The sequence below is a fragment of the Lissotriton helveticus genome, chromosome 12 (assembly GCF_964261635.1).
Source record: "Lissotriton helveticus chromosome 12, aLisHel1.1, whole genome shotgun sequence".
NCBI classification, from domain to species: Eukaryota; Metazoa; Chordata; class Amphibia; order Caudata; family Salamandridae; genus Lissotriton; species Lissotriton helveticus.
The window spans coordinates 581,956,915-581,978,245 of record NC_136073.1 but is presented as its reverse complement, the minus strand read 5'-3'; the positions used below and the strand labels follow the sequence as shown (position 1 = coordinate 581,978,245).

The 21,331-nt window shown below is 44.7% G+C and overlaps 1 protein-coding gene across 4 annotated transcripts in view; it reads left to right on the top strand.

The window, feature by feature from the left end:
• ADGRG1 (adhesion G protein-coupled receptor G1) overlaps positions 1–21,331 on the top strand; it is a 431,161-nt gene that overhangs the window by 384,426 nt on the left and 25,404 nt on the right. For all 4 annotated transcript variants that reach the window (XM_078670641.1, XM_078670642.1, XM_078670643.1 and 1 more), the window contains 2 exons: positions 11,052–11,196; positions 11,716–11,844. In XM_078670641.1, coding sequence (XP_078526767.1) covers positions 11,052–11,196; positions 11,716–11,844 — 274 coding nt within the window. The remainder of the gene's footprint in view (positions 1–11,051; positions 11,197–11,715; positions 11,845–21,331) is intronic.

Below are 21,331 nucleotides of genomic sequence, written 5' to 3'. Positions count from 1 at the left end.
GAAAGAAGCAATGAAAACCTACCACGTGAAGGTGAAGTGACGCAAGATCAAGTCAAAACAGCCTTTAATGTCAAGTTTAATCTAGCGCCAAATGTAGAATATGAAAGATACATGTTCAGTCAAGAACGCCAGACACCAGGTGAAACCAGTATTGAGTTTATTGAGAGACTGAATGTTCTGGTTAAGCACTATAAATGCAATGAATTTAATGATGAGGAATCTACCATCCTCTGAGTGATAGATGGATGTCTGCGAGATTCCTTTCGATGATGAATGCTGAAGTAAACTCTGAGCTTGAACAAGTGCTCAAGGTAGCTCACACTGAATAGTGTGCTCAACGTCGAATAACTGACATGGAGGCCGGAGGCGCCCCAAGTACTTCAGTCATGAGCATGAAAAGTAATCCAAGGTACAAGGCCGAGGGACACAAGGCGATGTCTCCACAGAAAAAGAAAACATGTTACAAATGTGGACTGTCATTTCCACATGAAGGTCCCGCCATTAGAGAGATGTGAATCAGCTGTGGTAAAAATGAACCATGTTGTGATGACTTGCAAGGCGAAGAGAAATGTTAGTGTGTCATAGCGTGAAGAAAAAATGACAGACGGACACAAACTCAGCAACATCTGTTGTGCTCCCACAAGGCTAAGCAGTCACACCAACTAGGGCAAAGTGACATCAAACAAAATCAATCATTGTCTAAATCATCAACAAAGAGTTCCTCAGCATCAGTTTCCAGTGAAAGTGACAATGACAATCTTGCAATGTCGATGTTTACTTAAAAAATGCATGCACATCTGGGGCTCTTCGAATGTGAGAAAAATCCAAAGTGAAGAAAATTCTACACAGAAAAGCACCAAAAACGTTCAAACATTGTCCAGGTATCACTCTATAGATAAATGGGTGTTGGATACCACAACCGTGTGTCAATAAATATCATGCTGCTTGAGGAAAAATATCAAGAATTGCCTCCATTACCACAACTTACGAAGTCCAAAACTAAAGTATACACATGGGCTGCTTTAACGCTCTTAAAGAGTCAAGGTTCCTTTGTAGCCATGATGAAGCATAAGAAAACTGTGGTACAAGCATCTTTTCACGTACTACAGCTTCAAGTGCCTATGTGCTGAGTTTCAGCACTGCAGCTGATATGGGACTAATATCAGTGAACTACAATATGAATGCTCATCATGAAATTGTAACGCAATTTACTTCATTACTTCAAGGTTAGGAAAACTCTAAACAATGAAAGTAAATTGACATGTAAATGAGGATGTTTGTCCTGTTGCTCAAAGATACATTTAATTGCATTTCACTTGCAAGAAGCACTTGACAAGGAACCTAATTTGTTGTTGGAACCGCTCCGTCATCAGCTGCGATGGCACTGTGCTGATGACGGAGCGGTTCCGTCATGGCCCTGCCACCGCGCCTGCACGGCGCGGATTCCACGCCTACGCTGGGCGTTCTTTTGAGCGGGCGGGGCCATGACGGAACCGCTCCGTCATCAGCATAGCTCAACCGCGGCTGGTGACGGAGCGGTTCCGTCACCAGCATGCGGCCGCCGCGCGGCCGCCCCGCCCCCTTAGCACTGCGGCGGAATAGCCGCCGCAGTGAAGGGGTTAAACATGACATCATTAAACACTCCACTGTTCCAACACCATGGGTTCTTCCCATTGTAGAAGTGCCTTAAAGAGACAGCGATGGAGCTGTACGCATACGCCTTAACATGTGTCAGGCCAACAAGGCAATTGAGCGAGCGACACATTCTGGTCCACACACTGCTGATATGATAATTCAATTAAATGGTGCGAATTTCTTCTCTCGGCTCAACTTTAATAAAGGATATCACCAATTGGAACTTGAAGAAAAATCCAGGTACATTACAACCTTTTTCCGCATATTGGTTTGTTTCGCTGTAAGCAATTGAGCTTGGTATATCCTATGCTGCAGAACTTTTCCAAGACGTCACTCAACGTATCATACAGTCTGTAGTAAATGCATTTAACTACAGTGATGACATAGTGGTCTTTGAAGCCACACAGAAAGTGCATGACAAAGCTCTCATGCAAGTATGTAATTTGCTGAATGATGCAGGCTTAACTCTGAATTCTGCAAATGTGAATTCCACGATAAAAGCTTGACATTCGTTGGCCATGTCTTTTCTAATGGTGACATGAAACTTGATCCAACTAAAGTGCAAGCGTTGTCTACTGCATATCCCACACCAGACATTTCAATGTTCTGATCATTTCTTAGAACAGCCAGTTACTGTTCTAGATACATACAAGACTTTGCTTTGGTCAGTGCACTCTTATGAGAACTAACAAAAAAGAATGTGTCTTTTCATTGCTCACATGAATGTGAGAAGAGCTTCCAAAAAATCAAGGCAGCTATTGAGTGTCACTGAAATGTCCTACTTTGATCCCAAACTTCACACAAAGGTTGTATTTGATACTAGCCCTGTTGGGTTAGGCGCAATCCTTGCACAGCGCAACGGACACCCAAATGCCCATAGACATATTGTGGCATATGCTAGTAAAAGCCTGTCACATACGGAATGTGTTTACGCGCAACCTGAAAAAGAAAGTTTGACAGTGGTTTGGGCTTGTGAATATTTCCATGTATGGAAAGCCTCCCACAGTAGTGACTGGTCATCAAGCACTGTTGCTGATATTTGGCAATCCCAAAGCCAAAATGCCTCCTCAAATTGAACGTTGGGGTTTCAGGTTACAGGAATACAACTATACAATTCTTTGTAGTTCAGGGAAAGACCAGAATCCTGCTGATTATTTTTCAAGAGTGCCATAACGGTTTCCTGGTACCCCATCTAAACCAGCAGAGGCCTACATCAATTTTATTTTGGAATCAAACATCCCAGCTGCCGTGTCCTTAGAACAAATTGTCACTGCCACAAGCCAAGATAGTGACATGTTAAAGTTAAGACATTATTGCTCATCAATTGTGGAACCAGCACTCTAGACCTCTCACTAATGACAGGGAGTATTTGACGTTAAAAAATGTAAGAGATGAACTTTCATTGCCTCAATAAAGCCTCATTCTGTGAGGTACACAAGTTCTTATTCCCAAGAGTCTGCAGCAATTCTTCCGATATCTGAACCATCCAGTTCAATCAACAGCATTTTACCATTCCTCATTAGGAAAACCCATGCATAATAGATTAAATCTGGCAGGCACAGTCCTCCCTTAATTTTCTTCTTGCAGAGTTATTTCCACAAGATACATATGCCCTTGGAGGCCCAGATAAAACAACTTATCTTGGACTGTAGTTTCTTAAGCCAGATCTCCCTAAACACCATGGGGATGTTCTGGAATATAAAGATGAGTTTAGGGAAGATCATCATTTTTATCAGATTTACCCTTCCAATTATGGTCAATGGTAAATGAACTCAGCTTGCCAATGACTTGCTAATTTCCTTGCTGACTTTTTTTTAATTAATGTCTGGAATTCTCTTGATGTCCTGTGAGACCATGATGCCCAGATATCTTATCTCCATTTTGTTGCTCCCTTGTTGTGTGGTCATATTCCAAGCCATGGACTCCATTTTTATTGTATTTACTTCATAGCCTGAAATACGACCAAATATTGAATACGGCTACAATATTGAAACCGCAGAGGACAGATCTGAGGTTTACACCATTAGATCATCAGCGTACAAGGCCACCTTCTTTTCCCAACTTCTATATTTAAAAGGGGGGATCCTGTCCTGCCTGATTTTTACCGCCAGGGGTTCTATATATAAAATAAAAAGTATGGGAGATAAAGGGCACCCCTGTCTAGTTCCCCTCTGGATTTTGAAAGGCGTGGATAGATTTCCTTTCACCAAAACCCTTGATGTAGACGTTTGATATATTAGGCTCGCGGTCCTACCGAAGTTTTCTGCTAACTTGCACAGCCTTAATACCTTTTGCAGATAGCGCCAGTTTACCCAATCAAACGCTTTGGTAGCATCTAAAGTGATAATGGCCAGTGAAGTTTTGTGAAGTGTAGCTAAATCTATTGCTCCAATTAGGTTGTAGGTCAGATCCTGAATCCCAGTCCCTCGAACAAGGCCTTTTTGATCCTTGTGCAGAAGACCCCCCGCCACCCCATTTAACCTCTCTGCTAAAATCTTTGCGAAGATTTTGTAATCACAATTAAGCAGAGGGATAAGCCTATATGAGTCACAAGAGTTGGGTGACTTTGCTGGCTTTAGAACTGGCGTGAATGTGGCTTCATTCCAGGATGCTGGCATGTCTCTACCTTCCTCGAAAATGTGTGAAAATAGCTTCTCGGTTATAGGGGTGATAACCTCACTCAGGCACGTACAAAATTCAGCTGGTATCCCAAATGGACCTGCCGCTTTCCCAGACTTCCCAGCCATTATGGCCTTCCTAATTTTACTCCCTATAACGGGACTGTTAAGGTTACCAGCCTTTCTATCCTCAATTTTAGCCGGAACACCCTGACCCAAACAGGCCTCAATATCCTTTTCTGTTACTCGTAACTGCTCCTGATATACCTCTTTGAAGTGATTATGACAGGCCTTTTCTATTTTTTTGCTGGTTGTAAAGTTGTTGCCTGATACCTCATTTCTAAGTTCTTTTATGAACCCTTTTGCCTGATCATTTTTAGTTTTCCAGGTTAGGAGGTTCCCACATCCTTTCCAGTATTCAAAGTGTGCAAGTTTGCTTACTTGCCACTGTTTCCTTAATCTCTGTTTGAGCACCCCGGCTAGTTCCAATCTAAGAGTCTGGAGAGATGCTTGTATATGTCCTCCTTCCTGTTCCGCCCCTGAAGCTAATAGCTGTTGTTCCAACTGCTGGATTCTCCGCTCTATTCTCCCTACTTCATCTCCATGACTCTTCTGTCTGGATATCTGTAAAGATGTTATATACCCCCTTAGGAAGGCTTTGTAGGCGTCCCATACAACCCCCAATGGGGCACTATAAAGATTGGTCGCAAAGAACTCCCGAGACTCAACTTCGCAATCACAGATTTCTCCAACAATATGACACGATCCAATGTCCACCTCCTCTGTGGTAATTTAACTGGCAGATCCAAAACTAAAGTTATTGCAGAGTGATCTGATAAATGTGCACCTAAGTGGTTAACATCCTTCACTCATCTTTTCAGATCTTAATCTATTAAAAAGAAATCTAGTCTTGAATGACGGCCATACTTTTTGTTATAGAAGGTGCACCCTCTTTTAGTGCCCATTTTATCTCTCTAGATATCCACCCAACGTAGCTGTTTCATACAGGACTTTAACAGGGTTTACATCTTACTATTTAAAATTGCTCTGCTATTAGATGAACGGTCCAATTCTGGATCTAGGACTACATTAAAATCTAGTACTAAAATTATAGGATTGGGAAAACGTAATAACTCCATGAGCAATCCTGAATGAGATCTGGGATTATCTATTTTGGGCCCATAGTACTCAACCAATCTGAATTTATAATGAAAGAACCTAACTTTCATTATAACCCATCTACCTGTCCTGTCTACTTTACTATCTTCTACAGTGTTGTATGGGCACCTTTTAATAAGAATTGCCACTCCTTTAATAGTTAGTTGTTGGGCAGAACAGATAAAATTCTGAACCCATTGCCTAGACTTAAAAAGATCTCTCATTTCTATGTCCGTTAAGTGCGTTTCCTGCAGTATTAGAATCTGTGCAGGGGTGTCTTATAAGTATTGTAAAATCTTCTCCCTCCTATGTTTAACTCTTAATCCGTTCACGTTCCAAGAGAGAACCTTCAACTGGGCACTCGTTTTATTAATCGAATGGGCCGAGTTTTTCATGCCCTCGGGGCGCCGAAAACTATACTTAGGCGGACACCCTGGAGAACCCTCCTTTCCCTTCCTCAATGGCCTTTACCTAGGCTTATGGGGCCCCTCCTGTGGTCGGAAGGATACAATATACCTTATCGCTATTTGTTGCTCTTCACCCCTTTTTACCCATTGCCATTATTTACTTGACCTGAGGATATTAATGACAGGTTAGCTACAGGGGGATCTGCTTCCCAGTTCCTCTACCTTGTCCCTTCCTCTGAGAGAGTCTGTAAAAAATTATCCGCATCCTCCACCCATCAAAAGGTGTGCATTTTGATATTAGGCATTAACTGTAAAGTTGCAGGGAATTTCAACTGTGGGGTGGCACCTAGCTTCTTAAAAGGATCCAGTAATTTCCCCAGCTCCCATTGCTTATTTGCGGTGATGGATAACACTTCTGATCTTATTTCAAAGCTAATTCCGTCTACATTAAGATTTAATTTTTAGAGCTTTGACCAGAATGTCTTCTTTTATCCTGTATGTATGGAAGTGGATTAAGATTTCACCCTCCGCCCCCTCTGGGATTTTCGGCAAGCAGAGGTTATTTTTTCTTTGAGCATTTTTAAGGGATTCAAACTTTTCTTTAACACCCATCCCACTTTCCTTTAACAGGGTGAACTCTTTATTGTTTTCCTCAGTTTCAGACCCTAGACCCTTCACTGCTATTTCAAGTGCTACAGTTCTAGCCGCAAGAGCGTCCAATTTATTCTCCATTTTCTCACATGGTAACCTAATCTCAGCCTGATTTGCTTCAGAGATCTCAAATCTACTTCTGACCTCTGTTGCCAGTAACTGAATCAGGTCTGAAACAGACTGTGGTTCCGTCTGTGGTTCCGTCTGACTAGACGGACCCAACTTCAAGTCTGATATTACTATCTGGCTCTGCAGATATCCCCTGAGTGTGAGGCCTTTTGCAACTCGACCTGCGGGGGTGTAACCGGACAATCTCGTCCACTAACTGAGGATTGTCAGCCAGCACTTGGAACCTGTTAGGGCTGGTTATCATCTCCATCTTACTTCCTGAGGAACATGCAATGTTATTTGGCGTAGACGTACCTGGGTGTTTCAATATCAAAGTTTTTGGCATTACTTTGAAAAAAGTTCTCAATGAATGTGTAATTATTACTTTATGCTGTTTGAAGAGGCACCCTTACAATCCTTGATTCTCCCTTTTTGAGGCTGCCCGCCTCTTCAGTCCCTATCTCAAGAAGGCCTAGATGGTTACTGGAAATTTTGACAGCTTTTAAGGTATATTGCAAAGTTATTTTGCTAGTTAATAAAGGCCCTGTAACCGGTCCTACCAGTGCACTCCTTAAGGAATATCTTCCTTTCTGTGTGGTGTGTGCTACTGTCTCCCCCTTCACACCCCCAACTGGTAATGCTTCCACAGTATTAATTTGCTCCCAAGGGATTTTATTTTTCACCCTTAAAATCACCTTTGAATATTTTGTGCGGATAGCACACCTCTTGTTCCCCTGCAGTACACTCTTCCCCCCCTACCTGCATCCACCGGTGTACTTTCTGCATCCTTCAGGGCTCCATCTGACTCACTTGCACCTAGCGCGCTGGTGCTGCCCCTCCCTCCACCGCCCCGGACGGGAATGCGTTTGACGCTCTCTGCCTCCTACCCAATTCCAGTGCTACGGGACCACCACGGATCCCGAGAGTCCTTTCCAGGCTGTTTCGCAGCCGCCGCTGCCACCTCCAACTTTGTTGCTGCCGTGATCAAAAATGGCATGAGGCGCGGAGGAGAATCCTCTTCTTCCCACGTCGTAGGGACTGGTGAGCTAATTTTACTTTTGGCTGGGGAAACAATCCCCTTTTCAGTGGTTATCCCCTACTGCATATTGCCTCCTCTTCGATGGGTACAAAAAGCTGTAAAGATGCCGTCGACAACACTCCTGACTCCCGGAGCCTCCTTGACCCGCCGCTAGCTGGCCGCCATGTTCCCCATCTCCTGGAAAAAGCCAACTCTTGAATAGTCATGAAGTTTCAGATGTTCCCTCTGCTTGCCCTGGTGCTCCTTCAGGAGGCTGCAGAGCCTACACATTAAAAGGTTTTTCAAAATTTAGATGGCATTTTTGCAACATGGGCTGTACCTACAATACAGCCTATCTTTTAATAGTCGAGAATTCGAAGACTTTTTAAATCACCTCAATATAATGGATTTTTAAAAAACACTTCTCTTTGGCCCCAGGCCAGTGGTCTTGTTGAATTGTTCATGAATATTCTAAAGAAATCTACTCAGTGTGCTGCATTGGAGAAGCTTGACCTCAAAGTTGTTTTAAACACTACTCTTCAAGCTTACAGTTTGACCTATCACTCAACGACAGAGGAAAGCCCTACAACTCTCATGTTTGGAAGCATGATTACCAAGCTGCCCAAATGGGCCAACCTCAGATCCAAGAATGAGGAAGACATTCATACTACGGGCTTTGTCCGCAAACAGAAGATGAAAATACATGCTAACAGTCAACATCCTGTAGTCATGCAAAAGATGTTACCTTTACAAGAGGAGATCGAGTGCTTGCCAGACAATACAGAAATAGAAAGTCTGGTGCTCCTTTTAAGGTTGAGCCGTTTACCATTACTAACACCAAAGGACTCATGGTGACTGCCCAGCATCCTACAAAGTTCCGTACAAGAGATTCCTCTCATTTTCGATATGTGCCCCATTACTCACCAAACATCAATCTTAATGTAGAGACTGGGTCCATCCAGACTGTTGATGACTCTGTGCTGATGATTTCACCTCACCTGCTCAGATCATGGAAATTTTGACTGCCAGATCCCAGTTTCCAGTGACCGGATCAGGACACGTGATTCAGGCACCACAATGCTTAATTGAATAATTATATTTGCTTGTAGATTTTTGTATTGATTCATGAATTTATTTGTAAATTAATTTATTTTGCAAAAGTTTCACTTTTTATTTTACAAAGCGGGAGATGTAGTGTCTTGTAAATAAAAGAAAGCTGGAACTCTTTTGGTTTACCCTGTACACTGTATGCCTGTGAAATAAGCGCTGGAGAGATGAGTTGAAGGCAGGTTTAGAATGTTGTGTTCTGACTTACATACAGCAAAATAAAGACGTGTACAATTACTCTCTGTGTGTGGCATGGTCATTGGCGAGTACCTGGGTTGAAAGGACACTGCACTATGGTCCTATTACTACCAGTGGCATAGCCAGTGTGTCATGCATGGGCCGTTCCTTGAACAAGGGCGGAAATGGGCTCTCTGGCCTCGATGCTTACACAGAAATACAGCTTTAATCCGGGTTCAGTGGGTCCCTCAGGCTCTGGGCCAAGTTGCCACTGCACCTGCTGCACCAATGGAAGCTGCGCGGCTACTTCCCTTATTACTACTACACTAGGGTGACCAGAATTTTAAAGCCAAAAACGGGGACATTTCACAAAAATAGAAGAAGGACTACAATTTTACTTCAAGCAATGAGAGCGCTCCTCAGCAGAGAATTACAGAACAGGCAGTATGAACCTAATTAAAATGCAATGTTTAAACCCAGTAGCTTACCTGTTAATTAAATTGCTTTCTTGAAACAACTGATAACTATCCCTGCTTTGTAAAATATAGAAAACACCTCCCACCGTTTTTAGTCGACCCTCTCTAAAAAACAGGGACATGAGCTAAATTTCTTGAAATCTGCTGGGACAGCTGGTTAAAAACAGGGACCGTCCTGGCAAAACGGGGTGCCTGGTCACCCTATACTACACTTAATAAGTGAGCAGGAAATTCAGGGAGAAGAGCCGCTGTTCTATCAAACTCAAAAACTCATTTGAGCAAAGCAGACAACTGAGCAATCCTGCCATCCTGTGTCCACTTTGCTTATTGCAAGCGTTTGTCAAGACGAAACAACTGCTTCCGCTGATTGACCCTGCTGCTTGGTGCCCCCTGCCCTTTTCACCTCGTTCAGCCTACTGGGTTTTTCCAACAGAGAATTGCATGCTAGACGCTGACCTGCTCAGAAAATAGCATACCAGAAACAACAGTATGTTTTACAGTAACATCTTTTCTGAAGAGGATAACTTCATTTGACGATAGTCTCAGCACAGCAAAGAAAGATTGAAAACCCAGTCAAGTTATGCTCCTGGGCCATGGAAGAAACCAAAGAAGAAATCTATACTATAAAATGGTGCAGTAGGCTAATTCTTAATTCTCGAATATGGTTTTTCGGTCAAGAAGGCATGACTGCTCTTGTTACTTTGCTCAACCTTATATCACTAAATGTATAACTTTAAACAGTTCAAAGATACCTGATTTAAAGGAAATAATGCATGCCCTTTTACATGAACCTCTAACCAGTTATCCTGTGGACAACTATGAAACCGTTCAAACATAAAGCTATTAGTAATAATCCGATGGAAGTAAGAGGATTAATGTCAGTGGTCAAATGACTGCGGAAATACGGTTTTGTTTCTCTATCAGATTCCTAGCTCCCTAGGCCGACCCAATTAGAGTTGCATTTTCTGCTTTACAGATTTAGTGACATAATACATCCGTCAATTATTCATTCTGTAAGTCTACAAAGCGATCGGCCAATCAGTCTCTCAATCAGCATCAGTCAGTAAATCAATCCACCAATTCAGAAATCCCCCACCAATACATCAGTCATGTAAAGTCTGTAGCAGAGAAATAGCTCATTACAGTATGTCTCACGGAATCTTCAATTCTTGAGACCGTGAGAAAGTCAACTCCCTCTTCTAAGGACGGGTTTCAGCGGTGGAGTTGGTCTTGCCAGCAGCAGATATGTGCAAGTAAATTCCAGAGGATGAATGATCTATATACCCTAGATTTTGTTAAGACCTTTTCACTTTATTAACTGGAAACTGCGTCCAGCCCCAGTCCTTGTCAAGTCTTGAAATAGAATATACTTGCCAGACCTTGGTCCTCTTTTCTATGTGAAATTCTGCTTGGGAAGCATTGCATTGGTTGATGTTAGGTTATTAAATGATGCTTTATTTGTGCTGTGTGGAGCCATGGACTACTTTTCAATTCATTTGTTATTTGATTTCGTCCTGAACTTTGATTCAAAACATGTAAAGTTGTCTTGGTTCTGGTGACTTTTCTAAACCATCTCCGAGCAAATGTCCTCATATGTCAATTGTCAAGGCTGTTTTCTTGGGCAGTTCGAGAGATCCCTCTCTGGTGCCTTGCACCCAAACATCTCTCTCAGCTTTGTGTCCTTGTCTCCTCGCAGGTCCCTGCGGCGAGTGGAGGCCGCGCTCACTGCCGTGAACTTCAGTGGGCAGAATACAACCTTTGGGAAGGGGCTGGTGCGGGCCTCCGTCATCAAGCTGAACACCAGCAGCTACCAGGGCCTGGTCCTCGACTCCAAGTCCCTGGTAAGTTCCTGGCTTCGCGTGACGTCGGACATTAGGGGGCTTCTTTCTGAAACTAGACGTAACGGCTCCTACCTGTAGGTCGCTGCATACAATTGCTGCAAAGTACATTGACCTTTCAAAAGGAAGGTGGCCTTACGTTTAAAATATATATATATATTTAGTCAGGGCACAAGTCCTAAAAAAAGAAGTGGGGGGATGCTGTCACCGGAAGTGACGTCACGACAGGACGTGACGTCACGAAAGGTGCCGAGCTCCTCGTCCCAGAGCGGCCAAAGAGTGAAGTCCAGCTGTTTTGGTAGGGGGGATGGCGTCCCTCCCGGTAAAATAAGTGGGGGGACGGCATCCACCCGCGTGGTACCCCAACTCGAGCCCTGTATTTAGTAGCCTATTGTAGCTTTAGTAGCAGCTCTCTGACAGATGGAGTGTTGGGTAAGTGAACCCTGATTAACAAGCGGTCCCTATTCTGTGTTTCTGTCATTCTCTGAAAAAATGTCCATCCTTCTGTCCTCCATTTTGCAGTTGAATAAAAGTACATCCAATGAAAAGGGGTCATTCTCAGTGTCTCTGCCCCCGGGGCTTCTGAAGAACGCGAGCGGCGACCAGACAAGACTCCTGATTGTCAGCTTCGAAAGCCCAGCACTTTTCAAGGTAAGACGGTCAATTGGCACTTGAACTGCGAATGATGGATGACTTTTTCAAATCGGCAGGTTAAGGAGCTCCACCCTCCACATATGTGTGTGTATGCCCTTGCATCTGTTGTCTGCGACTGTAGGTGTTGTCCCCATATGTATGGATGCCTCTCTGAGTTGTCTGTGGGCTTGTTTTTAGTATTTCTGTTGGCTTGTACCCAGAGCCGGTGTTAGGGCGGTGCCACGGGTGCGGCTGCACTGGGCGCTGACCTGGCTGGGGGGGGGGGCAGTGAAGTCAGGTGGGGGCGCTGTGTTTAGCAGTAACTTAAAGTTTAAAAGCACCTGCTGCAGAGTTCCTTGTGCATCCAGCTTTCAGGCAGCAATACAAATGTCATGATAACTCTTGTGATTAATGTTCCTGCTAGAGAGAGAGAGATGGGAGGTTTGACTCACCATAAAGTAGTGTAGAGGGTAATATGCCTGCTGCAAAGAACGGATCTGTGTTTTAGGTGGATATCTGAGAGGATTAGTAAAAGCAGCCTTTACCAGCACTATAAAGCCAATGAAATGTATGTGAGAGATGGGCTATGGAGAGATGAGGGGCACTTTTGCCCGGTGGTAGTGAGGGAATCCGAGGCGGAGGTCAAAGGGAGGGGGCGCCAAAAGATATTGTCGCAACAGGAAGCACCACTGCTAAAGCCGGCCCTGCTTGTACCCATAGGTATTTGTCTGCATGTTGGGTTGTTTGTGCATGGAAGTGTGGAGGAGTGCTGTTATGCCTGTATGTGTGACACATGTGCCCATCTCTGTAACGTCCCTTTATGTTCATGAACTGTACACAATGTTTCTCAATTCTTGTTTGGAGTTATCATATTTCCAAAAAATGACCGATGAAGTGTAAAATAATAAAGTCCATGACATTGAATTGACAGTGAAGAGAGTTCTACCCTGTGATCTTTAATGAGGCTCCTTCTACCACAGTCTTGATGTTCAGGGGTTTTACAGTGCAGTGGTCTCTGAATCCTGCATAACAGAAGGCAAAGCAATTGAAGACATGCATACCAGCGACCAAACACTACAGTTACAACTGGCGGTGGGGGTGATGATATAAGATGTTTTCTTGACTGTAAAATAATTACTTGAGACCTCTAGTTGTTGCAGACCTAGCTCTACAGTCATAATCTTCAGTTTCCTCTGCAACCATGGGACATTCCAATTTTGAGGCAACACATTTCTATTAAGTAACAAAAAGGTCTGTGTTGCTTAAAAGTTGTCTGGTGAGTTAAGATGGATCGAATTATTTATTATAGGTACTTTTTGATGTACAAAGGGTGGCCTTGGATACACTGGACCTTCATCTGGTTCCCTATTTATAAAAATGAAAAACTTTCAGAAACTACAATAGTTCAACATAGTGACACTTCCAATACTGGTTCCTCTCTTCTTCAAGGGGCTTTCTGCTCACCATCGATAGTTGAATCACCAACTAGCACATTCCAGTGCATCAAGTGCAGAGAATATCTGTGAATTTTGTTCTTTTAAGGTAATGATCATTTCATATTGAAAGGGCTCACAATTGGTCCACTGTGTTCATAAAGCAGCTAATACTAAAAGTCACTAACACAAAAGCAGACATGCATGTACACTCTTATCTTGACAATTTACCTACCAAAGTGGTGACTGAGCAGTTTGCTTCCCTACATCTAATATTTGACCTGAAATTTTTAATTGCCTCACAATGTTCATCACTTGCAAAATATCCAGCCCACTTCCACTTAGATTGGGAGTCTTCCAAGGTGTGGTCATTTAACCTCCGCTGACAATGATTCTTCCTGTAAGAGAATGGGCTTCAATAAGAACAAGTATTTGCAATGCAATAGTTCTCACATTTGCGAGAGTTTGAGCTATTGGCATTGTAAATGACAATGTCTTTTATTTATGTGTTTTGGAAAACCTGTAATGTGGTGCGTAAACACAAATTCTTTACGAGAAGCAAGGCTGGCAGTAACTGCGTCTTTTACCGCCAGCCTGGCTTCTGGTAAGCATTGACTACAAGTACAAAGAGGCACAGTTACTGCCACCCTTGCTTGTCGTAAGAAACACCTATAAGTACAAAGTGCATGTTTACACAATACTTGCAGGTTTTCAAAAAACATAAATAAAAGGCATTGTCATTTACAATGCCAAAAGCTCAAACTCTCGCAAATGCGAGACCTATTCCATGGCAAACGCTTGTTGCATATTCCGTTAAAAAAAAAAAAAAACGTACAAGCTAACAGGTTATTTTCTGGATTTTTTATATAAGAAAATCAGAAAAAACGTAAAAATTGTGCCTCAATTATTTCGTATCTGAATCCAGAACGAGTTAACCACCTCCAGCAGGGAATTGTTGACTCCTGAGCCCCACCAGCTACTGGGGAGTCAAGGAAACCTTGAGAATGTTTCCTAACCACGTTCAGTGATCAGCAGACTGGGACAAAGCACAGGGAGGTGAAAAGACTGGGTTATCAAGGGTGATACTACCCAGTACTGCCCACTTGCCGCAGAAGCTGCAGAGAAGGCCTGACAGGCAGCAAGAGCAGTGTAAAGGTACAGGGTGGAAGGTAGGAGACGAGACAAACGTGAAGAGGGAGGGAGAGAGAGAATAGGAACGGAAAACAAGAGGGAGTAAAACATAACAAAACAGAAGGAAGGAAGAGAGCAGGGACGTAACGCAGGCCCCTGCAGACCCTGAGGTGTGGGGGGTGGGAGGGTGTGTCACTCCTTCAGGTGCCCCCAAACCCTTCAGTGGGGCCACATCCTGCCCAAACCGAATGAATAATTTCAGAGCTGGGAGCCTCATAAACCCTCTTCACATTCTGCATTGGCTGGGGGGCATCATTTTGCGTTATGACACTGGAGAGAGGAGAGTGCTGAAAGGAATATGGTAAGAGGTTGAGAAGGGAGGGAGCAAGGGGGACCACTTCCGTGGGAATATCCCAGCAAGCTGGTGGTCCCACCGAGCCGTTGCCCAGCACAGGGGGTGCATTCAAGATCAGTGCTGGACTGGAAGGAGAAGCAGCAAAACAACTAGTCAGATGAAACCCACCAGCAGGATTGTGTGTAAACCGCTGCCAATACTGTGGAATCTGAGAAGCCGTGGCAATATTACCAAATGCAATACAGGCCGACATTTGGAGAGGATTTCTTTCCACATCATTCTACACACCTCCTCCAACCCCATTGGAACAGGTTTAGTGTGCTGGAGGAGGTAGATTGACTCACACCGAAGGGAGATTCCCCACCTCAATTCATCAATGAAGAGCCCATTAGGAGACGGGTTTTGGAGGAAAATGTTACATCCACCCCCACCGGGGATGACCCAATATCTTACTCTTCGAGGAGGGAGGGGACTAGAGAAAAGGGGAACCTGGATACCTTCCTTGTAAATGGAGGGGGGGTTGTACAAGGTTCTGATAAAGCAGTGGAAGGTTGTTTAAAAATCATCTCCTGGAACATAGCCGGGCTAAAAAACAAACTCCTCATACCAGAGTGGGATGCCTTCATGGCTGCTCACGATATCTGCCTGATGCAGGAGACTTGGGCAATGGAGGAGAGCACTAATCCGGCCTTTGCAACTTACGATATTCTTGCAGTATCTACAGGCAGAGGCCGCCCTTCGGGTGGACTATCAATATGGATAGGCACTCACTTGGGCATCCAGGCAAAACAAATGCAAACAAATTCCCTGGATGTCCAGTGTGTCCTACTAACACCCCAAAGTAAACCACAAGTAGCTATAATAAATATCTACTCAAGGCCGGTCAAGAAGGGGCAGGAATCAAACACAATTAGGGCACTCGATCATTTTATCCAGGGATTGGACCCCTCCATCGCGATAATTTTGGTTGGTGATTTTAACTGTCAGTTTGAGCCCTTGGGTAGTATGGAGTTCTGTGAACAAGACGAGGTAAACTCATTCTGGTGTATCCCAGAGCCTAAGATCATACCAGTTAAGGCATGGACACCGTTGGTGCTCCAGATAAAATCTTTCTCCCTTGCAACGTCTCTGCGGGGGTGCAATGGGAGACTGGATCCGGATTGTCCAGGGCTAGTCACCTATAATAGGGCAAATCAAACCTCCATCATAGACTACATCATGATGGAGGCAAAATATTGGGATAAGTTGATAGAATTCAGGATTGTACCAAGGCACGATAGCGATCATAATGCCTTGGTCTTAACCCTTAAGCCTGGGTCCTTTGGCCTAACAAATCCAGTCCCAAATCCTGCCATGTTGATGACTCCTCTCACGGTAACAAACAATAGGAGAAGGATTAAATGGCCCCATTTTGTGAATTCCCCCACCAGGCTTGCAAAAATATACCAGATTGCAATTCCTCGCATAAGCAAGATGGGCGAACCGGCCCTTTGTCGACAACCCGTAGAAATACATACGCAACTAGCCATGACGCTAGGGGAGGTGCTCTACCCAGTAAGTAGAAACAAACGAGGTCGCACCACTGGTTCGATTGTACCTGTAAGAAAGCTAAGAGGGAACTCCTTGCAGCAATCAAATCCAAAGATAATGCACAAATTAGGGCAACTAGACTGCTGTACAAAAAGGAGATTATCAGGGGTAAGAGAGAGTGGGAGGAAGTCAGGTGGGAAGAACTGAGACAAGCGCTCCTTTTAAAGGATGCCAAATTATTTTGGGCTATAATTAATGCTCGCGCAAAAGGGGGTGGAGAGGTTGATTTCCCGGACATAGCTCCCTCAGTATGGGAGGCACACTTTGCAGCCCTTTATACAAGCCCCGAGACTGGCGTCTACGTGCATCAACGGCAGGCCCAGAAGCCAAGAGTAGACAGGACCCTTCGGATTTCCCCGGACCTAGACCCCCTGCACGAGTATTGACTGCCGGGGGCCTCGGGCTTGGGCTGTCGGAGGGGCCCTATGGATGATCAGGCGATGACTTCCTCTCAAAACCTTGAGAGTATTTCTCTCAGGGAAGTGGAGTCTGCTATTGACAGACTGCTCCCAAACAAAGCCCCAGGCCTTGACAAATTACCCGGCGACCTCTTCCGCTCCCAGCCCAAAATTTGGACTCCGTATCTTGTAGTTTTGTTTAATGCGATCCTCGGGGGTTCCAAGTTACCAGAAACCTGGTTGGGAGCTGAGATCGTTCCCATCTACAAGAGGAGCTATCTGTTATCTCCATCTAATTACAGGCCCATTAGCCTTTTAGATACTACGCAAAAACTAATGGGCCGGATCTTACTGGACAGAATATTGGGATGGATAGAGGAACATAAAATACTGACCGCTCTCCAAGCCGGATTTAGATCTGGCATCTCAACCCTGGACCAGATTTTTAGGCTGCAGGTCCTTTTCAGGAAAACTGCAAGAGTAGAGGGTGGCAGCCTCTACCTTGTTTTTGTGGACCTGCGGGCCGCCTTCGACCTTGTGCCCAGAGAGAAACTATGGAGGGTATTGGAAGAACCAAGCCTCCAGTCCTATTTATTAGATGTCTTGATTCGATTGCATGCGGGGAATTACGCCCAGGTGAGGTGCGGAAGGAATGGAGAACTTTCGGCCCGCTTTGCCGTAACCAGGGGTGTACGCCAGGGTTGCGCCCTGGCCCCTACACTTTTTAGCCTTTATGTTAACGGCTTGGTGGATGAATTAGAGGGAGTCAGGGATAATGATGCCCCGAGGTTGGCTACTAGACGGGTGCCAGCTCTGATGTTCGCGGATGACACTTTGTTGTTATCCCGAACATCAACGGGCATCCAGCGGGTTCTGGATGGGTTTGCAACCTTCTGTGCCTCGAGGGGATTGGAGGTAAACTTGGATAAAACCAAGTTTATGGTTTTCAATCCCCCGAGGCACACCCGCCCGAACCCTGTTTTGAATGGGACCCCGCTTGAGCGGGTGAAAACCTTTGTTTACCTCGGTGTCACACTAACCAAGGATTTTGACTGGGGACACCAGGTATCTAGATCCGCCCTGAGACTTACACAGATTACAGGGGGTATTGGGAAATTTCATAAAACATCACAATTTAAACCGGTTGCCCCAGTTCTTGAAACCTATAGAACCCAGACTAGGTCAGCAGCTATGTACGGTGCAGAACTTTGGGGACATAAGAACGCACTGAGTCTTCTAAAGATTGAACAGGCCTTTATGAGAAATTTGGTAGGTCTACCCCAAAGCACCCCTCTCATACCATTGCGGCTAGATATGGGCCTTGAGTCCATTAAAGATCGGATAGCCGCATGACCCCTGCTCTATTGGAGAAGGCTCTGGACTGTACCGGAGCTTGTTGACTACAGGGCGGAATTCTCCGCAGTCTGGGGGCAGGTCATGAACAAAAATATACCCTGGTTATCCCACATCAAGGTTCTCTTCTACCAAATTGGCTTGCCTGAATTGTGGGAGTCCCCCGGGGAGAGCTGCCCAAGGTTACAGAGGTCAGAGCTGTTGGCCATTTTGAGGAACTATAGCCTTAACATGTTACACTGCTCGACAACCTTGGGTAGGCTATCAACTGAATTTTTGCAGGTGAAAATTGCACCCAAGAAGGAGGAATTCCTAGATCTAGTGCAGCCTCCTCTTGCGAGAAAACTATATACACAACTGAGACATGGGTGCTTGCCCATTAGGGTGCTGACTTCTAAATGGACTAATTCAAATGAGGGAACCTGCCCAGCTTGCAATAATAGCACAGAAGATATTGTGCATGTCCTGTTTTTCTGCCCAGCGTATAGCAAAATACGGAAATGCTGGCTGTCTCCACTGTGCAGAAACTTGGGACTCAGACAATGTGCACAGGCTTGTAGAGTTTTAACATATGATACCTCCCCTCCTATTGTTTTCTCGGTTTCCCGCTTCCTATATGGTATGTGGTGCAGAAGGATCACCTTTCTGACAAGGATCTAACCGGGGTAATTCCCATTTGCTCTTTTTGATAACTTGCTGTTTAATAACTTTTTAACTCCTTGTATTTATGGATTTTATTATTGTGCTTCTATGTATTTTATCTGCACTTTTATGGTCAAGGACCGAAATAAAGTTATCAAATGAAATATTACCAAACCCCTGCGAGGCCAATAAGGCTTGTAAATAAACAGTGGCATAAAAAATAAAAGTGAAATGATTCACAATGGAAAACGGAGGTTTTGGGGGGAGAGCGTGGGCTCACAGGAAGGTTGGGAGAGTACTCGAAAACCGTAGAAAAAGCCCACAAAACCACAGGGCATCGAAGGAAGGATGGCGAGGGGGGTTAGTATAAGACAGAGCGGGTCAGAGAGAGAAATGGGGTCCTGATGGGAGGGCCGAGAGTAGACATCAAGAGACACGAATGAGGAGGAGGAGGGGCGGGGTGGGGAAAGTTAGAGCAGCAGGAGGAGGAGGAGTAAGGGGGGAACGGCCATGGACCTCTGTCATGGAGGACTGGCGCCTCCCGGGATGTTATAATCAACCCAAAATTGAGACTCCGAAGTGAAATTACTCCATACATGGGTGATTTGCTTTGTCACCAATTACCACATTTAAAACAAATATATCCACCCCCCACCCCCTAAATCAATTATGTGCCCGTTTCAATAGTCAGAAAAAAGCGACACTAGGAAAGGGGGAGGAGGTGCATTTTGAACCTGCCCATTGGGTTAACACGGACACTTTAAAATCACCCAATTCAAAACCAAAATAAAGACTTTACATACTTACAGGTTTGTTGTGTCTGCTGCGTTTGTGCTTGCCCATAAGATGATCCGTACCCACTCGGTTGTTGTCCGTAGCTTGACTGCGTGTCAGCAGACTGTCCGTAACGGCCGTAGCTCTGCTGGCCATACTGTGGTTGGCTTATTGCGAATACCCCTGACCCGGCTGGGAAGGATAAGCCCCGCAACTAAGCAGAAGAGATGCACATTAGATTCTCTACTTTGAATTGCCAACATAGTAGCTTTAAAAATAAAAACAGTGAATGAAACTCACCCCTGAGCAGCTTGCTGACAATAATCTAAAATTATAACAAGCACGCGCCTCCATGGCCGCCACAAGCTGCAAGACAACGGACAGCGGGAGGGGGGCGGGAACAAAGGGAACGGGGACACGAACAACAGGAAAGTGGGCGGGAGGATGGATAACATGATTTTAATAATCAACAGAGACGGGCCACCCTAGAGTGACTAGTATGTCATGAAGTGTCTGACACAACAAAAAATTGTTTAAAAGAACCCTCACACACCAACCTAGTCGGTGTCATGCTTCATCATTGGATTCCCAGTCGGGCAGCCGAATGCGACCCGACTGTGCTGCGACACCTGATTACTGTGGAGCTAGTTTTTTGGGTGTGATGAAGTGGTGAGAGTGGTGATGTTTAAAAATACCTCTGGGGGACTCACTGTACCAAACTTTATTTTTAGTGGCCCAGGGTATGGTTAAAAATAAGATGGATAATTCTCTAGGACTATCTTTAAGTGTCTGAATTATCCTTAGGTCAGGTCGACATGTTTCAGCTCTAGAAAAAAATGATTTCTGAGCTTTCTTCAGGACCTTATCAATGTGGTGAATAGTGAAAATGTGAGTGGTGAAAATTAATGACCACGTGTGTAACACATTTTTTACACACTCGCTAAGGTGTGTTTATCACGAATAATTATTGGTTCAGCTGTAAAATATCGTAAATCACAGGATTTACATGCTTCTATGTGTCCAGGGCAAACAGAGCTCCTACTCGGTGCTTGTATTGTGGCGCTACTCTGCTTTAAAACCTACTTCGGCGTCCTCTTGACCGGAATGGGTGAACAGAAGAGATGCACATTAGATTCTCTACTTTGAATTGCCAACATAGTAGATTTAAAAATAAAAACAGTGAATGAACCTCACCCCTGAGCAGCTTGCTGACAATAATCTAAAATTATAACAAGCGCACGCTTCCATGACCGCCACAAGCTGCAAGACAACGGACAGCGGGAGGGGGGCGCGAACAAAGGGAAGGTGGACACGGACAACGGGAAAGTGGGCGGGAGGATGGAGAACACGGCCAACGGGAGGGGTCCAGGAACAGGAAACTAAAAAGCCAACACTTCCAAACTCTGGGAAGAAATAATTGGGAACCCAGTCGCTTTTTGATTCTGCCACTTTTTTTTAATTTTGAGCAGATTTTTACACACCACCACAGTCGAAGACTGTGGAAACCATAATCAACTCCCCAGCTTAAGCAACAAAACTGTAGCAGAGCAAAAAAAAACGCCGCTAACAGTGCCGGAGCAGCGGTCAGCTGGCGGGCTGAAATTCGAAACCCTGCCGCCACCGCCCAAACAAAGTGGGACCAAAGAATAAAGAAAACCAGAATCTCAATCACGGTCCGCACTTACAGAGAAAATAGGACGACCTGCCACCCAGAAGCGCTCCTTAACAGACAGACTCAACCTGCCTTTCTCAGAAAGGTACCCAACTAACCAACGCCCTGAAGAAGAGCCTGACGATCATACACACAGGCTTGGAAACGCGTCGGCTTT